General features: G+C 40.2%; 1 protein-coding gene across 1 annotated transcript in view; it reads left to right on the top strand.

The window, feature by feature from the left end:
• Positions 1 to 18,167, top strand: part of lipca (lipase, hepatic a) — a 79,465-nt gene that overhangs the window by 55,495 nt on the left and 5,803 nt on the right. Inside the window, exons 4-7 of the mRNA XM_078530311.1 lie at positions 2,167 to 2,284; positions 6,261 to 6,494; positions 7,681 to 7,923; positions 8,394 to 8,514. Of these exons, the coding sequence (XP_078386437.1) occupies positions 2,167 to 2,284; positions 6,261 to 6,494; positions 7,681 to 7,923; positions 8,394 to 8,514 (716 nt within the window). The remainder of the gene's footprint in view (positions 1 to 2,166; positions 2,285 to 6,260; positions 6,495 to 7,680; positions 7,924 to 8,393; positions 8,515 to 18,167) is intronic.

The following is an 18,167-nucleotide window of genomic DNA, read 5'->3' as shown; positions in this document are numbered from 1 at the left end:
GTCCAGAGTTGGGATAAAAAAAACTTTATGAACATTACAATGACATTATCAACACTTTGTTAAATTGTTCTGCTTTTGGGGAAATTAGAGGGATTTTGTTATACCAATCTGGGGTAGATGGCTATGCCACCTTCTGGTACATCCTGGAACAATAGCCAACTTCGAAAAAGAAGTATCTCATCCAGGAATAATTCCAATCTACCCAAATCATGCCTATTCTTTTCTACTGTACAGAATTCCTACCCTTTATCATCAAGTGAAAAACTTTGATTCCAGCAGAAAACATTTTTCATTATGTGTTCTCGAACACAATCAACCAATTGGCAAATTAAATGACAATTTTATGGTAGCAATGACCTGAAACCAGCCACAAAGGAGAAACAGATACTGAGAAATTGGAGAATTAGGAGGTGATTATAGGTTTGGCCAAAAAAATGTCTTGAAGCGGCGTTTAAAGATAGAGAGCAAAGAGGTCAAAGTAAAGGGATTAAAGGAGGTCATTCGAAAGATTAAAGTTGAGATGGCAGAAGACTCGGTCACTGATGGTGCAGTAGAGAAAGAGGGATGCACAAGTGCAGTAGAGAAGGAGGGATGCACAAGTGCAGTAGAGAAGGAGGGATGCACAAGTGCAGTAGAGAAGGAGGGATGCACAAGAGAACAGAACTGAAGGAATGAAGGATATTGCCTCAGACAGAGAGCTGAATAAGTTTTGTAAAAGAGGACGATTGGGATAGGGAGAAATCACAGCTCAACGAACCCAACGATCGTGGATGGGACTTAAGATAGGACAGGATGTGCACAGCAGAGTTCTGAACAACTTGGGAGTTGTTGGGGCAGGCAGGAAAGTGGAGTTAAAGCCATGATCAGATCAGTCATAATCTTATTGAATGGCGGAGCAGGCTCGAGGGGCCGAATGGCCCACTACTGCTCGTATTTCTTATGTTCTTACAGGAGTTATTGTAGGATAGAGCTCAGGGTGTCAGCAAAGAATTGTTGATTGTGGAGATAAAATTGTGGATAACAGTTACTGTGAAGTTAGTAGGGGGTGTAAGAGATAGGTTAGGTGATTTGTAGAGATTAGGTGATGTTTCAGAAATGGGGTTGAAGCTCAGCTCAGCTCAGGGTCAAATGTGACTCAGAGAGGTTATCCACCATCTGTTTGAGTAAGTAAAGGATATGGGTTTTTGGCATGAGCTGAATAAAATGGCCTCTCATCAGGTTGCTGCAGGATCCAAATGTATCATTTTTGGCAGGTGGCTGTGAGCTGCTCAAAATTGAGTTGTACATGTTGCTGGAACTGGATTCATTGCTATCTGATTTATATTTGGGTGAAGCTTTTCAAAAATCAATTGGAATTTGGGTCAAATACATGATATAAATTTCATGGTGAAAAATCTCCCCATGGAACTGATTATTGCGAGAATGAAGACAAGTTGTTAGACTGTCCTTGAACTACAGCTGAATTTCATTTTAGAGAGATAGCAAAGTGCACACTGCATTATTCCAGCACTTTCACATTCTCTGGTGTCTGTAGATTTGGGAATTTTATCCACTGATCTATTAGAATTACTACAGTGGGGAAGAATCCTCAGTACTGCTACTTTGCTGACCACAAGACTATTTTTTGTATACTGCACCTAAGCGTGAATTGTAATAAAACACAAACACTATTGAATAAAAGATTTCAGTTTCAAAGTGAACTGCTTTAGTATAATTTCATACACATTTCAAAGATTAATTCCTTGGACACAAACTCCCAACAAAGAAAGAGTCACATTTATAGAGCACCTTTCATAACCTCGGGACATCACAGAGTACGTAACAGCCAATGTACTTTTGAAGTGTAGTCATTGTTGCAATGTAGGAAAATGCAGCAACCAATTGACACACAGTAAGCTCCCGCAAATAGCAATGAGATAAATTAGCAGATCGTCTGTTTCAGTGATTTTAGTTTTGATTTACCATTCGAACATTTCATGTCTTTGGTCCAGAGCAGTCATTTTATTTGAGTCAACACACAATCGGCCAGTCACATGTTCTGTGTCCTTACTTTTTTGGTTATTGGTGGCAAGGCAGGGCCTTTAACTTTATACCTGTAGAAGTTTCCCATTAGATAAAGATTGCCAAAATCCTTCTAATAAAAGTGTGAACCTTTTACATTCTCAGGAATTCTTTGGGTTTCCAAAAGGAAAGGTTCATCTGATAGGATACAGTCTTGGAGCTCACGTTTCGGGATTTGCCGGAAATTATATCACTGGGCCAAATAAAATTGGAAGAATAACAGGTAATATTGAAAATACAGTATTTGGAAGACATGAGGCTTAGAGATACTACCCAAGATTTGTGTAAATTCTCATGGAGTAAAGCACATTCTTAACAATGGTTCAAAGAATTATACCCATATAGGAAGAGAAAATCTGCACTTAACAACTTTAGGAATGTATAAATAGGAGTAGGCCATTCAGCCCCTCAAGTCTGTTCTGCCATTTAATTAGATCAACTCCATTTAGCCTAGCTCCACATCCCTTTGTACCTTTAACTGATAAAGATAGATTGACAGCAGTCTTGAAGGCTCCAATTTTCCTAGCATCCATAGCCTTTGAGGGAAGGGGATTCCAGATTTCTACTCCCCTTTCCTAATTTCCCCCCTAAATGGCCAAACTCTAATTTTAAGATCATGTCTCAGAGGAAATAATTTCTCTGTATCTCCCCTATCGAATTCTTTAAACATTTTGAAGATTTCAGTCTGATCACCCCTCAATCTTCAATAGTTTCAGGAATAGAAGCCAACTTTCCCGCCTCAAAATCTTGGCAAAATGCTGCATTGGATGTGGTGACAAGGGAACAAGTCTTCAGACTTTCTGATGATACCAGAAATACCCAGCCCGACTGGCAGTAAGCACTATATCAAATCCATAAAACAACCATACACACAGAGCTAGTACACTGCCATCTAAATCTCCCTGTAGGGGGTCCTCCTGAATGTAGATAAAGGCAAACTCTGGGTTTCCCCCAAACTACAACCTGAAAGTGGTGGAAGGAGCAATGCGCCATCCAATCAATATGCATCATTGTGGAAAACAGCCCAGCACAAAAAAAGGAAAAATTGCCGTCAGTAGAAATCTGAAACGAAAGCAGAAAATGCTTGTGCAATGGGGCCTCTGGCAGCAGGTGGCAATGGTGGGGGAGAGCACTGAGCCGGGAAACTGGTCGGCTCCTGTGGGACGTGTCTTTGACAAGCCGCAGGGTGCAGCCAGATGCTGTGATGCAAGGGAGAAAGCAGCCAAACAAAAAGCTAGGACTCGTGAGTGGCAGTGAGGCAGGAACCTAGAGCAGCTTGAAGTGCCTGAGGGTGGCAGAAGTTCCAGAAAGATGAACTGGGACCTAGTGAGACTGACTGGCAGCACCCCTCAGTCTGAGAAGCCTCACAAAGAGAGTGTGTTACAGGACTGCAGCTGGACCACAGACCAAGCTGAACACGCCTGGTGAATGCTACGCTAAGGAGCCAAGGTCCCGACTAGAACAGAGATCTGGAGCATCAGCAGTGAATATTCTCTGTAAATAGTTGTTTCTTGGGGTTATGCTTTCCCTTGACAGCTTATACAGTTTTGATGTCGGTGGAATAAAGGCTTTAAATCTTTATGTAGTCTGTGTGCTTAAACTGCACATTACGCTGGGAATACTCAGCAGGCCAGCTAACATCAGAAAAGATAGATTATGATGCTTCAGGTGTGTACCCTTCATCAGGCACAAAATGATCTTATGTACTTGCTGGGGCTAAAGAAGGAAAGTTTCCCTTAAATCCGGTTCACCCTCTTAGCTCATTGCCAAAGGCAGGTTAGCACAGGAACAACATCCCACATGGCCCAGGCAACACACGAGAGGCAAACCTAAATCTACTTACAGAATCCTATAGCACGGAAGGAAGTCATTCAATCTATTATGTCTGTGCCACTTCTTTGAAAGAGCTATTCCCCTTCCCTTTTGCCTACCCCATTGTACTGCAATCACTTCCCCTCCAAATATTTGTCCAATGTCCAATTATATTTTGAAAGTTACCATTGAATTTGCTTCCACCGTGACAATTTCTATTTGTCCATAATATAAAATCAAGCTGTAGCAATGCAGTCAAAAACAAACACCAACATTGCTCTAAATGGCAGTTATGTAGTATATGGCAGAGCCATGCTCCAGAACTAGGCTCCAGACCTGCTATGCTGCTGTGTGAGCTGCTATGTAAGACTCACCCATCACTGAATACCTTTCAATTACGTATACTGAACCACATATACTATTATATTGCACCAGTCATGTAGCACTGCATGTTGTGACTGAAGACAATTGCATTGAATTGAACTGTGCAGTGGTCAATGAACTGGAACCTTAAACTAATTGAATTCATAGCCATGGTAACAATGGCAGAAGCAATCATTTTGTTTGTTGCTAACATCACCTGATATCACTGTGTGCACATATTTAATACTCTTTTCAAACCTGTTCTACGCTTGAATAAATGTTTCCTCTATTCCAATGGCATTAACCGATAACACCTGGGGAAGGCCATTTGCAATGGATATTGGCACATCCAAGTAAACACACAATATCAGAATGTATTCCTCATTCTGTTTGCACATTTTCACTGCCAAACCGAACAGGTCCACAAACTGCACACTTCTTAGTAACTGATTAGCATTGTGCAGTTGCGTCTTTCCATAAAGCAGTAAATCCATCTTAAATCCTTGGCTTTTCGTCTCTTAATCCTTGTCCTTTCACCGTCACACATAAAAGGCTAATATATAAGTTTGAAGCAATGAGGACTCAAGGTAAAACCTAAGAATGAGACTCTCCCCCATTGCTGATCAGAAACAACACAGTTTACAAATGTATCCATGGAAATCGAGATCCCAGCTCTTTAAGTTGTCCGCATCCTTTAGCAATTCTCACTCCCTTTAAATGAACTGGGGAAGTGCCCATGTGAAAGTTGATCAAAGCTGAGATTCAAACTTAGATCTGCAATACTCTAAATGTCAGGCTACCAGGGCTGCTGTGGAATTTTCAGACTTCTCCTGACCTAAAATGCCCAGTGTGACAATCTGCTCCAGAAGCGGCACAAGAATTTCCAATGCTTCACCATAGCAGCACCCCATCACTGTGCTATCCAATTTATAATCATATATTGACTTTATATGTCATATTTTATTTCTATATGGGATCAGGTAAGATCCTGAATTGATCTTAAACAAATATTTGAATAAGCCTCGTGTTTCTTTTGGGTTTTATCCATTTTTCACTTTATCCTATCACTTTACACTGGAAATTATACAGAAATGAAATATTAAGCACTGCACCTCCAGTGTTATTAGCCACTAGATGCTTATTTTCAGCCATTTAAAAGAAAAATAGTTTCTCCCTTTCGGTTTTCCTTTACTGCACTCCATTCCTCAGCCAAAGAGTGGATAAACAAGCTGTCTCTGCATCTTCCCTGCTCCACAATTGGGAATCATCCAAAGCAGGAAATTGTGGATCTCAACCACACTCTAATTCTACCTAGTGTAATGTGTTAAAAAAACAAATATCAATTGACTGCTTCAGCGTCAAAGAACAAGAGACATTATGGCAAATATCCTGAATTGAGATCTATTTCAAGCTATTTAACTACATGGCTTTGAAGCTTTTCATTATAAAAGGTATCATAATAACATGGTTTCACTTTAGTTTATACATATTTTTGTAGCGTAAGCTGTGTCAGGAGTGTAATAGCAAACTGTGTTGTCAGGTTGCACATAATTCATTATTTACTTATACTCAACTAAATGTCTGTACAAGTTGTGGGTTCAAGGTACTTAAGCACAAATTTAGGCTTATACCTCAGTGTGGTACGATAGGGGAGTGCTGTACCGTTGGCAGTGCCACTTTTCTGATGAGACCATTAAACCGAGGTCCCCATCTGCCCCCACAGGTGGACATGGGAGATCCCTTGGAACTATTTGAAGAAGACAAAGGGAGCTCTGCCAATGTTTTGGCCAACGTTTATTCTGGAACCAAAACCTAAAAACTGATGATCTGGTCATTCACCTAGTTGCTGTTTGTGGGTTATTTGTGTGTGTAAATTGGCACCATGTTGCCTCCATTACAACAGTGATCACAGTACAAGAAAAAGACTTAATTGGCTGCAAAACATTTTGGGCCATTGTGAATTGTGTTATATAAACATATGTCTTTCTTTAATAAATGTACTCTGTCGATTGTTTATTGCACAGGTCTTGACCCAGCTGGACCGCTGTTTGAAGGCATGTCATCAACGGAACGATTATCTCCAGACGATGCAAATTTTGTTGATGCTGTTCACACATTTACACAAGAACATATAGGACTGAGTGTTGGAATCAACCAACCCGTAGCCCATTATGATTTCTACCCAAATGGTGGCACCATTCAACCTGGCTGCCACCTCAAACACATGTACAATCATATTGCCCAGTATGGAATTCTAGGTATGATTTAACCTTGGATGAAATGTTTGTAAATATTTCAGTATTATGAGAACAATAAGTTAACACTAAAAGCCACATTGATAATGATGTGTTTACTGATTCCATTGATGATGATTAAGGGGTATGGCAAAGGACAAGAAGTATGGAATTCAGTAGTAGGAATGTCCAGGATGCTTGTTGAGTACAGCAGGAAGGAGAATTTATACCATACTGTCTGTATATCATTGTACAAATACATTCTTTAATCTTAAAATAACTTTTATAAGACAGAAGTCTAATTTGAAGCTATAAGATAATGTGGGCATGACATGGCCCAGTAGCTGATATACCTGTGCATCGCGCCACCAGCTTGTGTTTCAGGGATAGCTAAGAGTGGAATCTTCTTGGCTCAGTTGTGCAACTATTTGTCAGTTCAAAGCCCGAGTCACCGGGTGCAACATCGTGGACATCAAAACCCTTGTACGGGGCAGGGTGGAGGGAATGGGAGGTGGTGGAAGTGAGGGAAAATGAGGGCTGTAATAGTTTCTCATTCAGCATAGATGTCACATGTTGCAGACATGGAAGAGTCCATAGTATAAACTATCCCCTCTGTCTGGAGTTGGATACATGATGAAAGTAGCAAAATATGCATTAAAAATGTAAGCAACTCATTTATTAATATTTATTTCTATTACTACACAATATAATGTTCAATTAACAAACCACCTCATTGGCATATTAAGCTAGACTTCCGTATGCGCATGAGAGGTCTGTGCTTTTTTTCATTAGTGTTATCTCAGTGGTTTATTGCTGGCATTAAAATAACGCCAGAGAATCTAGACTACTTTGTTCAATCAATTTCCAAGCACATGCAGTGAATTAATAAATTCAGTTCAGGATCATAATGTACTTGTGGGCACAATTTCAATCTAATGCTCCATCTATTCAAATAACAGGCATTAATTTCTATGTAATCAGAATGCATACTTAGGTAATGATGGAAACTGTTTATTGCTCAAAATTGCATCTCCAGATGGTCAGTGATTGCCTTTGTTCCTCCCTTGTTTTGAGCTGCAGCATTTTGCACCATAGGTTACCCCAGCATCGAAAGGTGCCCCAATTACTTCACATTGTCAGTTTAAAGTTTGAAGAAAAAAAAATCAGATCGTTATTGTAGCAACTGCTCATTTATTTCATGGTCTTACAGGTATTACAGAAACTGTCAAGTGTGCACATGAGCGATCTGTGCACTTGTTCATTGATTCTTTGCTGAATGAAGACAAACAAATTGTTGCTTATTGGTGCAATGACCTGAACACATTTAACAAAGGGACCTGTTTGAACTGCAGGAAGAATCGATGCAACACATTGGGTTATAATATTAAAAAGGTCCGTACTCAAAGAAGCAAGAAAATGTACTTCAAAACCCGTGCTAATATGCCATACAAAGGTAATGTACCCAATTGTTTCCATTACTTGCTTTGCAAAAAAAAATCAGGCCATCGTTCAGGTGAAATACTAAATATGAAAATGAACCCCATCCTGGATTTGAACCTAGTTAGGTGATTCAGCAGCAAGGCTGCAGATAAGTCAGGCCAGGCTCCCACTTCCAGCTGTATTCGGAGGAGCCAAAGCCTTTGTGGACACCTGTTGAGGACAAGAGCGGAACTCGGTGTGTCGTTCCATGGTCAAATAGCTCGCCACCACTTATCATAAACTATGGACACATGGACAAGGTCTTAGAGGTCACCAGGTGTTTTTTTAAATATACCCCAGCAACAGTCAACATCTTCAAGAAAGGGGAGGAGAAAATTGGAGGTGAAGAAAGACTCCAAGATTATTAGAATAGCTCCTTTTTGAATTATACATGTTTCATTCAAGCAAAATGAACTTCAACTTATTTCATTTCAATTTTCTCAGTTTATCATTACCAATTCAAGATCCGCTTCATCAACCACATGGAACAGAATAAATTGGAACCTTCTCTCAAGGTTTCTTTGATTGGAACAGAAGGTGATGCTGAAAATTTACCAATCAAATTGTGAGTACTGTGTTTTTTTTTTAAGGGTGTATAAATAAGAATGTTTTATCCAATTTGTTTCCATTTTAATGTGCATCATGCAGAAGCGTATAAGAAATTCAGCTAATCGATAGTCCTGGTCTGTTCCTAACAACGGAAAACCTTCAAGCTTTATGCCTCATATTAATTTGGTTGTCGGTGTAGACCCATTTCCAGAACATACAGACATACAATTTAGGAGCAGGAGTAGGCCACTCAGCCTCTCGAGCCTGCTCTGCCATTCAATAAGACCATGGCTGATCTCAATGTAACCTCAACCCCACATTCCTGCCTGCACCCAATAACCTTTCACCCTCTTGTTAATCAAGATTCTATCTAGCTCTGCCTTAAAAATATTCAAAGACTCTGCTTCCACCACCTTTTCAGGAAGAGAGTTCCAAAGACTCACAACCCTCAAAGAAAAAAATTCTCATCTCTGTCTTAAATGAGCGACCCCTTATTTTTAAACAGTGACCACTAGTTCCAGATTCTCCCACAAGAGGAAACATCCTCTCCACATCCACCCTGTCAAGACCCCTCAGGATCTTCTATGTTTCAATCATGTCATCTCTTACTCTTCTAAATTCGAGTGGATACAAGCCTAACCAGTCCAGCCTTTCCTCATAAGACAACCCACCTACTCCTGGTATAAGTCTAGTAAATCTCAGAATTGCTTCTAACCCATTTACATCTTTCTTTAAATAAGGAGACCAGTACAAAGAACAAGAACAAAGAAAAGTACAGCACAGGAACAGGCCCTTCAGCCCTCCCAGACTGCACCGATCATATTGCCCGTCAACTAAAACATTTTGCACTTCCGGGGTCCGTATCCCTCTATTCCCATCCTATTCATGTATTTGTCAAGCTGCCTTTTAAACACCACTATCGTACCTGCTTCCACCACCTCCTCTGGCAGTGAATTCCAGACACTCACTGCCCTCTGCATAAAAAACTTGCCCCGCACATCACCTTTATAGTTTTCTCCTCTCACCTTAAATCTATGTCCCCACAGTACTCCAGATGTGGACTCACCAGCACCCTATATAACTGAAGCATAACTTCCCTTCTTCTGTATTAAATTCCCCTCACAATAAACAATAACATTCTATTAGCTTTCCTAATAATTTGCTGTACCTGTATATTAACCTTTTGTGATTCATGCACTAGGACACCCAGATCCCTCTGAATCCCTCACCATTTAGGTAATAAGCTCCCTTTTTATTCTTCCTGCCAAAATGAACGATTTCACATTTGCCCACTTTATGCTCCATTTGCCAGATCTTTGCCCACTCACTTAACCTATCTATGTCACCTTACATCCTCTTCACAATTTATTTTCCTATCTATCTTTTTGTCATCAGCAAATTTAGCCACCTTTCCTTTGGTCCCTTCGTCCAAGTCATTTATATAAATTGTAAAAAGTTGTGGCCCCAGCACTGATCCCTGTGGCACACCACTCGTCTCATCCTGCCAACAAGATAAAGACCCATTTATGCCAACTCTCTGCTTTCTGTTAGCTAACCAATCTTGTACAAGCCAATATGTTACCCCCTACACCATGAGCTTTTATTTTTTGCAATAACCTTTGATGTGGCACCTTATCAAATGCCTTCTGGAAATCTAAGTACAGTACATCCACCAGTTCCCCTTTATCCACAGTACATGTGACTCCTTCAAAGAACTCCAATTATATGGTTAAACATGATTTCCCTTTTACAAAACCATGTTGACCCTGCCTGATTGCCTTGAATTTTTCTAAGTGCTCTGCTGTAACATCTTTAATAATAGTATCTAACATTTTCCCTATGACAGATGTTAGGCTAACTGGCCTATAGTTTCCTGCTTTCTGTCTCCCTCCCTTTTGGAATAAAAGGAGTTATATTTGCTATTTTCCAATTTAAAGGAACCTTCACCAAATCTAGGGAATTTTGGAAAATTAAAACCAATGCATCAAATATCTCACTAGCCACTTCTTTCAAGACCTTTGGGGTGAAGTCCATCGGGACCTGGGGATTTGTCAGCCCGCAGCCCCAACAATTTGCTCAATACCACTTCCCTGGTGATTGTAATTTTCCACGAGTTCCTCCCTCCCATTGATTTCCTGGGATATTTCTGGGATATTACTCGTGTCCTCTGTGGTGAAAACCGAAGCAAAATACCACCATCTACTCTGCCATCTCCCTACTTTCCATTATCAATTCCCCAGACGCACTCTCTATAGGACCAACACTCACTTTGTTAAGTCTTTTCTAAAATATCTAAAGAAACTCTTACTATCCTTCTTTATATTACTAGCTAGCTTTCTCTTGCACTCTAATTTTTCCCTTATTAATCTTATTGAAATTCTTTGCTGTTCTTTATATTCTTTCCAATCTTCTGACCTGCCATCCATCTTTGCGTAATTATATGCTTTTTCTTTAAGTTTGATACTGTCGTTAACTTTTTTAGTTAACCACGATGATGGGCTCACCCCTTAGAATTTTTCTCTCATTGAATGTACATATTCTGTGTATTCTGAAATATCCTTTTAAATGTCTGCCACTGAACTTCTATTGACATATCCCTTAACCTTATTTGCCAGTTTATTTTAGATAGCTCTGCTTTCATTCCCTCATAATTGCCCTTATTTAAATTTAAGATACTAGTCTTGGACGCACTCATTTCTCCCTCAAAATGAATGCAAAATTCAGTCATATTATGATTGCTGCTACCTAGCGGTGTCTTCACTAGGAGGTTATCAATTAATCCTATCTCGCTGACTCAATACCAGGTCGAATATAGCCTGTTTTCTGGTTGGCTCCAGAAAATGCTGTACCAAGAAACTATCCCAAAAACATTCTATGATCTCCTTACCTAGGTTACCTTTGCCCATTTGATTTTCCCAATCTATATGTAGATTAAAATCCCCTATGATTATTGCTTTACCTTTCTGGCAAGATCCCATTATCTCTTCTTTTATGCTCTGTCCTACTGTGTAGATACAATTAGGAGGCCTGTACACCACTCCCACAAGTGATGAAGTTGCCTTCATCATTCCTCATCTCAACCCAAACTGCTTCTACATCCTGGTTTCCTGAACTTAGCACATTAGAGAGGGATGACCTAACACCATCATTAATTAACAGAGCTACCCCTCCAACTTTTCCTAATTTCCTATCCTTCCTAAATGTCACATACCCTTCAATATTCAGGTCTCAATCTATGTCATCCTGTAGCCATGTCTCTATAATGGCCATCAGGTCGTACTTATTTATTTCTATTTGCACCATAAAGTTCATCTGTTTTATTTTGAATACTACATGCGTTTAGATACAGAGCCTTTAGTTTTGTCCTTTTATTATTTTTGTAGCATCAAACCTTATCTGATTAACTCTTAGAATTGTACTCTCTGTGATAGGAAGGGACAGTCTGTTTATCATTTCCCATATTAATACCAGTCTCTCTTGCCTTGGCTCTACTCATTGGTTTACCACATCTTCCCAAATTTGATCCCTTGCCCCGACTATTCAGTTTAAAACCCTTTATACTTCCCAAGTTCGTCAGCTTGCAAGGACACCAGCCCCAGCACTGTTCAGGCATAGACCGTCCCAATGGTACAGATCCCACTTTCCCCAGTACTGGTGCCAGTGCCCCACAAACCAGAACCCACTTCTCTCACACCAATCTTTGAGCCACCCATTCATTTCTCTATAGGTTATTTGTCCTATGCCAATTTGCATATGGCTCAGGTAATAAACCAGAAATTATTACTTTTGACATTCTGCTTCCTAATTTGGTGCCGAGCTCCTCATGCTGACTATGCAGAGCCTCCTTCCTCATCCTGCCTATATTGTTGGCACCTACATGGACCACGATCACTGGATCATCCCCCTCCCAGTTCAAGTTCTTCTCCAGCATGAGCAGATGTCCCGAACCAGGCATGCAACAAAGCCATCTAGACTTTCGCTCTTTGCTTAGAGAACAGTGTCAATCCCCCTCACTATACTGTCCCCTACTACTACTATCTTCCTTTTTACCCCCCCCCCCACCTACCCCCCCCGCCCCCCCCCCCCCCCCCCCCCCGCCCCCCCCCCGCCCCCCCTGCTTGGATGGCTTCCTGTACCACGGTGCCATGGTCAGTTTGTTCAGCCACCCTACAGCCCTCACTCTCATCCAAACAAGCTGAGAGAACCTCAAAACCTGTTGGACAATGGCAGAGGCTCACACTCCTCTCTGGGTCCCCTTACCTGCCTTACTCACAGTCACACCCTCCTGTCCCTGGCCACTGACCAAATCAGAAGACCCTACCCTAAGTGGTGTTACTGCCACCCTGGTATAAAGCATCCAGGTAACTTTCCCCCTCCCCAATATGTTGCAGAATCTGCAGCTCAGCCTCCAGCTCAATGGCTGAGCCGAAGTTCCTCAAGCCACAAACACTTACTGCAGACGTATTTGCCCTGGGTCACAATATTCTCCAGGAGCTCCCATATGCTGCAGCCTTGACATATCACCTGTCCTGCCATTCTTAATATGTGTTTTAAATAATTACTTAATTATATTAACCACTTATTTAATGTTGCTTTCTTATATATTTTAACTTTACCACCAAAATATGTACTATTTTAAAATAGGATAGAACCTACCAGATACTCACCAAACAGCTAGCTCCTTTCCCTGTAGTAGAGCAAGAACTAATTTCTATGGGATGAGAAAGATAGAAAAAGGAAATAAACACCTCCTTCCCCCAACTCCCCCACTCACCAAACTCCAAGTCTTCACTCAGTTAGTCAGCTGCACTCCATTTGCCAAGGCTGCGCTAAAGAACCCTGAATTTATAGTAAACTGAAATGGGGCTACAGTAACCAGATTCAACCAGCTACCTAATTAACTACTCAGCTCCTACAGCCGACAGTGAGCCTACCCTGTCTCAACTGCAACAAAGACAGAACTTAACCTGCTTACACAGTACTTTCCAGTTACTGCTAATTACAGACTAGATGACATTTTAAGAGCAAAATTTAAGAGCCAAAATTAACACTTAAAACTCCCCTCTCACCAAACTCCAAGTCTTCAGCTATGGCTCAGTTCATAGCACCCTCGCCTTTGAATCAGAGGGTTGTGGGTTCATGTCCCACTCCTGGAAACCAAGAACTGTGATTGTACTCAAAAGGGTTGCAACCTGTGACTGTTGATAACTCGAAAGAGTTTCAATGATGTATTAGAGACAATCTCTATGAGGATACAATCAGGATGCCCAGATTATCTCTGTAAGCAAATTATCCATGTGGATAGATGTAAACATGAGGGATGGGTAGTAAATGCTGGCCTTTCCAGCAACACCCACATCACGTGAACAAATTATTTTTAAAAATGAAAATACTTTTTTATTTGTAGTCTCAAAATATTTTAGCAGCTTGCCTTGTTTTAATGAATATGGTGAGCCATCAAATCTTTCTGAAAATGGTAAAACAACAGCTTTTTCTCATCCAGACTTTGCTCCCTGTGACAGATGCTCCAGGTGTAATTCTTAGGATTGATGCAAAGGAATTAGTCTTTTTTTTTTGAAAAAGGAAGTGTTGAACTTTCCTATTTTGTGTTATTCACACAAACTGAAACACAGAATCTACTCACTAGGTTAAAAACAATCTCGTATATAAAGCACAGACAGGTGACACCAACATGTTTAAGGAGAGTTATGAAGCAAACAACATTTGGGAAAGTAGTAACAAATGCAAAAATGCTGTGAAAGGGTTAAATAATTTCTATTAAAAAGGTCTTCCTCAACAAATGAATTCTTCTTAGCTTTTAGGGACAACATCCTGGGTTATTGACAAGAGGAGTTCAATCCTTGAAATTTTATGGCACCTTGAGTGCAAGTGCCGCTTTAAATAAATAATGAGTGAGTGACTGTCCAACAGCAAGTGTCATAAGAATTCTACTACTTTGTCAGTGTTCTGCTTTTAACCTATTTGGTATCGGGACCAGATTTTGACCACTACATTTTCCAAGTCAAACCATAGCTGATGCTTCCTAAAAGGTTTGAAGAAGGTTCATGGGTGATTTATGAAGCACTGATACTAGATGCATAAAAATTATGAAAAGATATAAATATTCATGTAGAAATGAGATGCTGAATGCAATTCACAATTTATCAGGAGCGTCATTTTTGAAGTGTTAATAGTCCCGCAATACACAAGTTTTGCTACATTCACAGTGCATAAACCATCAATTTGTTCAGCTCACAACCACTAATATTCAGAGAACAACTTGACATTTGATCAAAGAATATTGATAATACCACCACTGCATTTACTTATTACCAGGCAGTTTTGCATTTTTCCCCATGTAGAGCTCAGCTCTTCTCAAACAATCAACTTCCTTTATATTATAATTTTCAAGTTTTAAGATTAATTTGACATAATGTAGTAAATGCAGCGAGACCTGGACAACGTTCACTCCAACAGAGATCAGTGAATATCATATTTTTGAGACTAACATTATCTCCTCCTTGGGCTCTGTTTACAACTACACAGAAGGTTGCACTTGGTTGTTAAAAAATAAGTCGAGACAAGTTATGAGAGCATTAAAATTCAAATATGCAATACTGTGTCTCAGTAAGGTGGGCCGATTTGGCAATAGGAATCTTCATACTGTGTCCACTTTAACTTAAAGTGCACAGCAGCCACAGTTAATCTTGTCATGCACTTGGGTTATGTCAAGATGGAGCATTTTCTAAATTACTGGTCTGTCATTGATGGTAGCAGTGATTTGAGATAATGAATTAAAAATCCTAAACAACAAACAATTGCATAACAAATTACATTTTATTTTTGCTTTAACTGCATGCTTCCACCAATTCACTAAACAATGATCTCACTGATTTGAAGTTGGGTTTGTATTTGTTCAATGCTTTTAGTGCCATCAGAAAAGCTTTTTATAAATAAACAGTGAGGATAAACAAATCGCATGGTGAACAATAATATCAGTAGTGGCGAACTAAGCCATCATTTGTACTTGTTCAGCCAGCAACTGGCAAACCACCAGGCTTTGCAATTTCGTACCAATATAACACAGTAATATACATCACTATTGGGTTTATTAGAGAGTTTGTCTTGCTATTGTTGTAATGGTATTAGTACATTCATTCAAAGCAAATTGTAGCAAAGGGTTAGACACAAGAGCAAAGTATCACCATTGCATTTACTTACTATCAGGCAGTTTTGCATTTTTCCCATGTAGCCATCAGCTCTTTTCATAGTCAACTTTCTTATACTATAGTTAAGTTTTAAGACTAATTTGACATAATGTAGTAAATTGTAGTAAATGCAGCAAGACCTGGGCAACATTCAGGCTTGGAGTGATAACTGGCAAGTAACATTCATGCCACACAAGTGTCAGGAAATGACCATCTCCAACAAGACAGAATCCAACCATCTCCCCTTGACATTCAATGGCATTACCATTGCTGAATCCCCACTATCAACATTCTGGGGGTTGCCATTGACCAGGAACTGAACTGGACCAGTCATATAAATACTGTGGCTACAAGACCAGGTCAGAGGAGAGGAATCCTGCAGCGAGTAACTCACCTCTTGACTCCTCAAAGCCTGTGCACCATCTACAAGGCACAAGTCAGGAGTGTGATGGAATATTCTCCACTTTCCTGGATGAGTGGGGTGGCAATAATGCTCAAGAAGCTCAACACCATCCAGGACAATGCGCTTGATTGGTACACCACATCCACCACTTTGAACATCCACTCTCTCCTCCAACAACGCATAGTGGCAGCAATGTGTACCATCTACAGGATGCACTGCAGCAACTCACCAAGGATCCTTCAACAGTTCTATCACCTAGGAGGGTAAGGGCAGCAGATGCCTGGGAACACCACCACCTGCAAATTCCCCTCTAAGCCATCCTGACTTGGATCTATATTACTGTTCCTTCACTGTCAATGGGTCAAAATCCTGGAAACTTCCTCCCTAACAGCACTATCGGTTTTTAAAAATTTGTTCTTGGGCTGTGGACATCACTGGCTAGGCCAGCATTTATTGCCCATCCCTAATTGCCCTTGTTTAGAGGGAATTTAAGAGTCATCCACATTGCTGTGGGTCTGGAGTCACATGCAGCCAGACCAGGTAAGGGTGGCAGATTTCCTTCCCTAAAGGACATTAGTGAACCAGATGGGTTTCTACGACAATTGGCAATTGTTTCATGGTCATTATTAGACTTTTAATTCCAAATGGACTGAGGTGATTCAAGAAGGCAGCTCACCACCACCTTCTTAAGGGCAACAATAAATGCTAGCCTGTGAAAGAATTTTTAAAAAATGACAGCAGCATGAGGTTCGGTGTTGTTTGTTGACCTTAGAACTTTTCCGGTGTTCGTTTTGGTCACAGTGCAAAAAAGATATAAACTGCAACAAGACCAGTCTCGGGTATAAAAGGAATGAACTATAAAGAATAATTAAAGAGAGGCTTCACCTTTAAAATCTGGAGTGAAGACAGTTGTGTGGGAGACACTTCTGGAAGTATGTAAAATATTATATGGTACAGACAAGGTAAAACCACATATTGGGCCAGGATTTGCTGAGAAAACTAACAGAGGCTGAAATGGAGTTCACTGTTATTTATGCACAAATCGACAGCAACTTCAAGTGAGGACAGATGTGTGGTTAATCGCAAAAATTCGTAAGTTGCCGTCCGAGATGAATTACTCCTCTAAGCTGCATGAAAACCAACTTGCTGTCAAGCTCCCCATTCAAATGTATTGAACAGTGTCACGTTCCTGAATTGCTGTCATAGAGATAGACTAAACTCACTACAGAAAGTTAGAGTTTGTCCATTTCAGTCTTTTTAAGTACTCTTTTTAACAGCACGATATGTGTCTTATTTACTGCCAATCTTCCTGGCATTGAAAATTAACTTTTACAAGTATTGGGTCTCATGTCTTCAGCTTTTCATCGTTGGTGATTTAAAATATATTTAAACCTTTTTTCTCTCTTAATCCAATCTTTGTCTTGCTTCCTGCACTTCAATCTAATTTTGTGTTTCCTCAGACTCTGCACTGTTAACTAATCAGATTGAAGAATCATCGAGGAGATACACAATTAATTGCCCTGTAGGTCACTGGCCATTTCAATCTCCCAAGAGCAGCAAATTGCTGTACCGAATTTCCTTCAAGTTTTTTGGATTATTTATAAGTATTTACAGACACACAGTTAGGTTGTTACTGCATGGCTTTCCGTGGACTCCCAATTCTATCAGCATGAAAATCCCAATCCCCTTCTGGCTATGCTGTTTATGGAATGGAATGCATTTGAATGGAATTAAATGAATAGGATAATGTTGCAAAGAGCAACCAAATCCCCCCCTTAACTATAGCTCAAAATGTTCACTTGTACATATTTTGGAAAACGTTTATTTGAAAGCTATGCAACTCTATCATGTTGCCTAAGAATTTTCTTAACATCTGGGTAAATGGCGTTGAGGTACAGGTCAGTCATGACCTAACTGAATGGCAGAACAGGCTTGAGTTCTGTTGAAGGGTCATGTTGGACTCGAAACGTCAACTCTTTTCTTCTCCACCGATGCTGCCAGACCTGCTGAGTTTTTCCAGTTAATTCTGTTTTTGTGTTGAAGGGCTCAATGTCTGTT

The sequence above is a fragment of the Cetorhinus maximus genome, chromosome 26, assembly GCF_964194155.1.
Source record: "Cetorhinus maximus chromosome 26, sCetMax3.hap1.1, whole genome shotgun sequence".
NCBI classification, from domain to species: Eukaryota; Metazoa; Chordata; class Chondrichthyes; order Lamniformes; family Cetorhinidae; genus Cetorhinus; species Cetorhinus maximus.
Note: the sequence above shows the minus strand (reverse complement) of the source record. Positions and strands in the feature narration are given on the sequence as shown.